We start from the raw sequence: 6,774 nt of genomic DNA, 5'->3' as shown, positions 1-6,774 counted from the left end.
AGGGAACACTAAAGGGAAAGCATCAAGTTGTCTGAAACAATCTCCATGGATGTCAGGACAAAACCATAAAAGGAAATAAAAAGGTGAAGCCAAGGATGGTGGCAGCGGCAGCGTCCCTCAAGGGCATTTTGCATCCTGTGAATTTTTCAGGCCAGCTTTCCCATGTCAGGACATCAACCTTCTTTTGGAAGGTTTGAAATACCACAAAGCCTTCTACAGATTTCACAAATAAAAGGCTGACTCCCTTGGGAAAAAAATTTAAATTAAAAAAATCAACCTGAGTACAATGCTAGCAAATTAAAACAGATTTTTTCTTGCTTTCATTTAAGGCTCAGTAAAGTTGTTGCTTGTTTCAAGTTAATTCCTTCCTATCCATGTCACAGTCCTTTGGAAGCAGCACTGGCATGTGCAGAGCAACACAACGGTACTCTCTGATGCTGAAACTGGCATTTCCCAAAGGTTAACAAAACCCTAGAGCAAAAAGAAGACCCTCTCATGGTGACTCTGTCATGGTGGCACCATCCATGCACACAGCGAAAACTCAGGCTCAGCTCAGCTGACCAGAAACCGTGGCTGGCAACTCAGTACCTGTACAGCAACTCAACGCTCCGTCACCCCCTGCCATGCCACCAATCTGCCATCCCAAGGAGTAACCCTCTGACAATATATGGGGTGAAAAGCTACCACTGGCCTTGCTGCCCAGCCCAGCCCAGCTCAGTGCCCACAACAGTGGGCAGAGTCACAGCAAACATCTCTGAGTGTTTTCAACACTGCACCACGCAGCCTCAGCCCGTGCCTGTGTCCTTGCGGCAGGAAACCAAAGCGTCTTTCCAAACATCCAGAGATGCACAGTACCACATCTAGAATAAACCTTTAGTCCAGAAATCTGGAGTGAATATAAACATATCATGGGACAATTCTGAAAACCCATGTAAAGGAACAGCAAAACATCCTGTTTGGTAGAGCACTGAACATGTGCTTCAGTGTTCCTCAGCAGGGACGCTCCAGGAGGGCCAACCAAGGAAAGTCATCCATGCTTTTTCCCATGGATGCTCTGACTCCTTGTCTAGATGCCACACAACATCCTACTGGTGAAAAATCAGATCTGAAACTCCATGTTTGAATCCAGCAGCATCAGAAACCCTAACTGCTTCGCCCTCCAGTACTGTGAATGCAGAACTAATCAGCAAACTGTGTCTGTGTGTTTGCATGTCCTACACACCAGTACAAACCACGCCCATGGCATGATCCCAGGTGCTTGCTTACTGCCTCCAGATTAATGCAAAACCCTGGCTCACAGCTGTATATGGCACAGCCTCAGGAAAATCCTGCTAGAGGCTGTCCCTGAAGCATGCTGGAAAGCCCTCAGGAAAATGGCAAGATCTGCAATTTCTTTATGTCAAGACTGAAGTGGAAGAAGTCAAGAAACACGAGATATACTGGGGCTGCTAATCACAAAAGCACTGTCCTCTGCAGAAGGCTTCTCCTTTCCCCAGCCCTTGTTGCATGTGGAGCAGACTGCTAGCACCCCTGGCTTGGGCAACCCTGGTCCCTTCTGTCCTCCATGGCGCTGGCAGCAGCCGTGGGCACAACCTGGATACAGGTGCCACTATGGGCCTTGATGCCTGGCTCCTGCTGGCCCTCAGCTGTGGTACAAGCCAGAAGCAAACACACTACTGCTGCCCCATGGGAAAAGCCCCATCATCTTCCTGTGACAGGACCAGACGCTAGCAGGTTTTATGCATTCTCAGCACTGTTCTACTTTCCCCAGTCAGCAACAATTTCCACCTGTGTGATGGAGAAGCTGATGAAAAACCGCAGGAGGGTGCCCACAAGACTCAGGCATCCTCTTGGCCCTGGCAGGGACAACCTGCTGTGGCTCTTGGCTAAGGTGACCTGGGATGTGCAAGAGCAGCTACCCTACCCAGGGAGCCTGAGCAATATACTTATTTCTCCATATGTGCACAGTGGATGGGAAAAAGCCTGAGGGGACAGGAGAAAAGAGGCCTCTTGCTGGCCCTGGGGCACAAGGGCTGGAGGAAGGCTCTGATGTGGGGTAAGGGGACTCCATGTCCTGGAGCAGGGAACATGGCAGGAGAATACTGGGAGCAGTGAGAGAGTGACTGGAAAATATTGACCAAAACTGGCTAAGTTTCAATGCCGATACAAGTCTGGGTGACACCACCCGCCAGGAGCTGGCCAGAGCTGAGCTCCCCCTGCCCAGGCTTTCTCAGAGCAGCCAGGCTTTCACTGCAGGGAGAAAGAAAAAGGGGAAATGTCAAACAACTGGATATTTTCCCTTTTTCCAATGCCAGACTCTTCTGTCAGGGGAAACAGAACCCTCTGCATTTTATCTCAACACAGGCAACGAAGGACAGTCCTCAGACAGTCTGATGTGAGGAGACAAGCCAGCACTGTGTGACTTCTTTTCTGTTTAATTCCATATTTCATTTTGTTTCTGGTTTTCAGGGCTCTCTGAGCCAGTGGCCTGTCCATTTGCTCTTGGCCCATCCCACTGCTCTCGGCAGCATGCCCACAGCCATCCGTGCTGCCAATGCGTGTCCCCGGGCAGCTCCTTCCACACTGAGAGCACAGCCAGGGTACACTTCACCTTGGAGCTGAATATCAGGAAACCATATGAATTCCCTTTCCTCCTGCCCTTCATTCATAAATTTAATAAAATAACAATAACAATAATAATTAAAACAAAGCCTTATTAGAGCTGTTTCTGCTCAACTTTCCAGTCTCTTTTCATGTTACTCTCTGTAATCAGATTTTTCAAGAAATACTGTGAGAAAAAAAAATTATAATAATAATTATTATAATAATAAAAAGCATCTGGAACCAACTCAGAAGATTTCTAATGCTTTTCAGCTTGACTGACTTGGAGTGCATTGACCACACCATTTATATTTTCTTCAGGTACCTGCAAGAAAACAAAAAGAAAGGTCATGTTCCAGCAAAAGGGACGACAAGGAAAAGAGAGGCAAAAGAGAGGCAAAGCCAGACCAGTCCCAAGGAGGCAGATACTTTGCTGTTTTTTGCTGACACCTGAACTCCACTGAGAAAGGGCTCTATGTACAAGGACAGCCCTGTTCACCCATGGTAGCCCCGGAGCAAATACTGTGAGATCCAGATGGTTTGCTGTCATATGGTGGGTGCTGGTGGGAGGCAACTATTTTGGGATTTCTCTCTCCTCTTCCTCTCCCCTGCTTTCCCTTCCTTTTGTTGGTGAAGCACTTGTATGCCAGGAGGTCACTCATGTGTAGTACCCATGCTGATGGATTTATGTGGCTGCCTAAGGGCTCCACGAGGCTCTCAGGGGCACCCTACAGGTTTGGGACCTGAAAGTGTGGATGGGAAGACCATAGTAGGTGACAGGAGAACATGTCCATCAAAAGAGGAAGAGAGCTACCAGTCTGCTTGTGGTGCATCTGTGCTTTTTTATCCAGTCTTGTGAGGAGACTTAACCATAGAAGTCCATATTATTCATGGGTGTCTTTTCACACTTATTGCAAGAAAAACCTCTTGTAACAGAAGATGCAAAAGACCTCAGAGCAACTGTCATCAGTAGAAAAGAACATCACAAGTAAAGTTACATCTGACAGAAGAAGCGTTTCTGACTACTACCTAAACTCCAAGACACTGTTCAGGTAACAGGCAGCTCTCGAAAAATGGAAAGAGGACTGAGGGAAAAAGAAATTATCTGTAAGTTGCTGCAAGAAGCCAAAATAATTTATTTCAAGTAAACTGAAGAAGGAACTGTTTCCTCTACAAGGTATTTAAGGCCAGGAGTACAATACCTGAATTCACCGGACACTCTCAAGAGCTCAGACAGTGGAAATACAACCGGACCGTGTCTTTCTGCAAGGCTTTTAACAAAACTGAGGAAAAACCCCAAGAAAAGTAACAAGAAAAACATTCAATTTTCCAATAGAAAGATGGAATAACAGCAGTCAACTCTGATGATGTGTGAACAAAAGTCCTTTGGAAAGGAAGAAAATAATCTTAGAACAAGCATACAGCGAACTCTTCTGGTTTAGAAGGAAAACTCGAGGACAAATCTACCATAGGGAGCAAGACTTTGAGACAGGACTCTCCACTGCCTCCCCTTCCTCATTTTTCCCAGTACACCGGACACTGCAGCAGAAGAAGCTGTTTGACTTTTTTCCTCTACATAACATAATGAGAAAAAGCATAGGAGCCAATTTTTTAAACCACGCTCCTCTAGTCAGCCCCAGCAATGCTCAGTGCTGTGGGTCTCTCCATATGCTTCATCAGCACCAGACAGAAGCAGGAGGAAGCAGCACCAGCCAGCTCTGGCCAGCTGTCTTTGACCTGCACAGATGCATCTCCTGCATGAAACACAGTGGTCCTTCATTCCATGCAAAATGCCTGAACCCCTTAACAGCACAGAAATGGTATCAATCACCCCACAAATGTTTTGGCAGGGTTTTCTCCAGGACAGGTGTGCAAACAATTTTGCATTGTAGGACCCATCCTAGTTTGCCACCAGTGGAGGAGTCCTCCCCCTCCCTGCCCCTTGGAAATGACCCCTGTCCCAAGGCAGCTGGTGCACTGTGTTCACCTCTCAAGTAGTGTGCAGATCAAAGCAACAACCATGAAGGAAGAAGCAAAGCTCCAAATTACATCCCAGACACAGCTCCAGCCTCTTCAGAAGCAAAACACTGGTGAAGGAGAGCAAGACACCTGTGAAAATGAGGCAGCAAGAGCAGAAAAGGCTCTCTCTAGAGGGAGCTGGTAACTGTGGCTCTCTCCAGCCTGACCTTACCCAGGGGACATGCCAGAGACCTGGAGGTTCCAATCTCAGCATTGTCTCCCAAAGGGATTTCGTCTCAAGCACATCCTGATTACCAGGGCAAATGTCTACAGCTACAGCATGGTAGGAAGACTGGAGTATTAACACCCAGGTCAAATAAAAATTAAGCAACAAAAACCACCTTAAGATGGACAGGAGAAAAAGGGCAGATCAAAGGGAACAACAAGCTTTTATACAGTGCTCTAAATTGTTGACAACAGGTACTGAGCTTCCTTAATTAAAGGGAGAATTTAGAGAAAGGGTTCAAGATACACTTAGACCTTGAGAAATGTCACTATAAGCCAAGGTATCTGGGTAGCAAGGTTAGGGAAAACATGACCAAACCTAGGTCAGGGTCTTGGCCAACAAAACCACCCTAGGGCCAACAAGCATCCAGCCCAGCCAGCACACCTGGAGCAAAGTCAGGCAAAACAGGGCTTGATATGTACCTTCCAAAGGATAGAAGGTTCTGACAACTAGAACAGCACTGTCCAGGTGAAAAGGCTTTTAAAAGCATACATAAAGAAGATAGCAAGTAGCAAGGAAAAACACTAAAATAGTGCTTTAAGTAAGGAAGACCTGCAGACCTGCATGGCCCCCACAGTACCCTGCCAGCTGCTCGGAGGCAGGATCTGCAGGGCCTGGAGGGAGCAGGATGAGGCACTCTTAGAAAGTGGAGCTGCCTGCAGAGTCATCTCAATTGTATGGCATAAGTTTTCAGCTAAATATCTATTTTAACTGACAGGGCTGAGATCTCCAGATATGGCTTGACATGTAGAAGCACTCTCTGCACCTTGTGCTCTGCACAAAAAGTGGGTACCTGGGGCCACACAATGGGCAGAAATGTGAGGCAAAGATAACAGTATTGATTTTTAAATGGTGTTTTATTAGCTTATCTTTTCAGCACAGTTATTATTCAAAAAAATAAGACAAACGTATATAACACTTTCACCTTTGCTATCTGAAATAATATTTACTTTTACTCTTTACACACATGACCTATCAGCTGTGAATGGTTCACACCAACTGTGAAAAACCAAAGTAATTAAAAAAACCTCCAAACCTGCTTTGATCTCACTAGAGCTTTTACAGGTCAAAGGTAGGACCTGAACAGTGAATTTGCAAGTGATGGAAAGAGAAGTATAATGCAATAAAGGGCACATTTAAGAAAAAAATTAATAGCATGAAGCAGCTGACTCTCTCCTTCAGGACCAGGGAAATGGGTTCCAAGAGAAATGCCATCCTGTTTGTGGCTACAGGCATAGCAATTTTCCCTTTCTAGGGGAATTCCTCATTTTTGAGGGTGTCCTCCTTGCAAAGGAAGAGCAGAGGTAGGCCTGGAAAGTAAAATATCCATCGGTATAAAAAACAAAGAGAACTCTCCAAGGATAGCAAGACCCTCATGATGATGACTGTGTTGCAACTGCTTATGGGCACTCATGAGAAAAAACATGGGAACAACCTTATCTGCTTCAAAATTGCCTTCCCTTGCTATGCTGGCAATTATTGCTTGTTTATCAAAAACCAGGAAGATGCAGGGACAGCAGAGCTAATAGATGGGTCTCAGAAAGCAAAGGTTAGGACAATGCAGGCACCAAGAGATGAAGACAGGGGTCTGCTACTGGTAGACTGTCCAAAAAGTTCCCTACACACAAAGGCACCTATGATGACCCACCCTTAAGGGGAAGGAAGCATCTAAGGAAGCATTTTCCCCTTAAGGTTGGGTTGTCACAGCACTGTCCTGAGAGTCTGGAGCCTGCAACTGTTTTTGGAAGCAAATGGAAGGGGTTTGTGACTGTTTCTAATAAAGATACAGATGCAGTGGAAGAGGCTGCTCAGAGAGGTTATGAAGTCTCCATACTGCAGGTCTTTAAGGACTGAGACCAGCCTTTTTTGAGAACAACATTCACTGACAAAGCTTTGCTTTGGGTAGGGCTGGGCTTGGTTCAGGAGCC

At 46.1% G+C, this 6,774-nt stretch overlaps 1 protein-coding gene across 4 annotated transcripts in view; it reads right to left on the bottom strand.

Annotated features, from left to right (window-relative positions):
- Nucleotides 1-2,700: 2,700 nt before the first annotated feature.
- CASTOR2 (cytosolic arginine sensor for mTORC1 subunit 2) overlaps nucleotides 2,701-6,774 on the bottom strand; it is a 130,679-nt gene continuing 126,605 nt past the window's right edge. For 3 of the 4 annotated variants that reach the window (XM_082294556.1, XM_082294558.1, XM_082294559.1), the window contains one exon: nucleotides 5,685-6,156. In XM_082294556.1, the coding sequence (XP_082150682.1) occupies nucleotides 6,073-6,156 (84 nt within the window). In that variant the 3' untranslated portion in view covers nucleotides 5,685-6,072. Of the gene's footprint in view, nucleotides 2,927-5,684; nucleotides 6,157-6,774 lie in introns of those variants that run through there. The other variant, XM_082294557.1, reaches the window with a different exon arrangement.

This window comes from Coloeus monedula (assembly GCF_965178545.1).
Source record: "Coloeus monedula genome assembly, chromosome: 20".
In the NCBI taxonomy this organism is placed as follows: Eukaryota; Metazoa; Chordata; class Aves; order Passeriformes; family Corvidae; genus Coloeus; species Coloeus monedula.
Note: the sequence above shows the minus strand (reverse complement) of the source record. Positions and strands in the feature narration are given on the sequence as shown.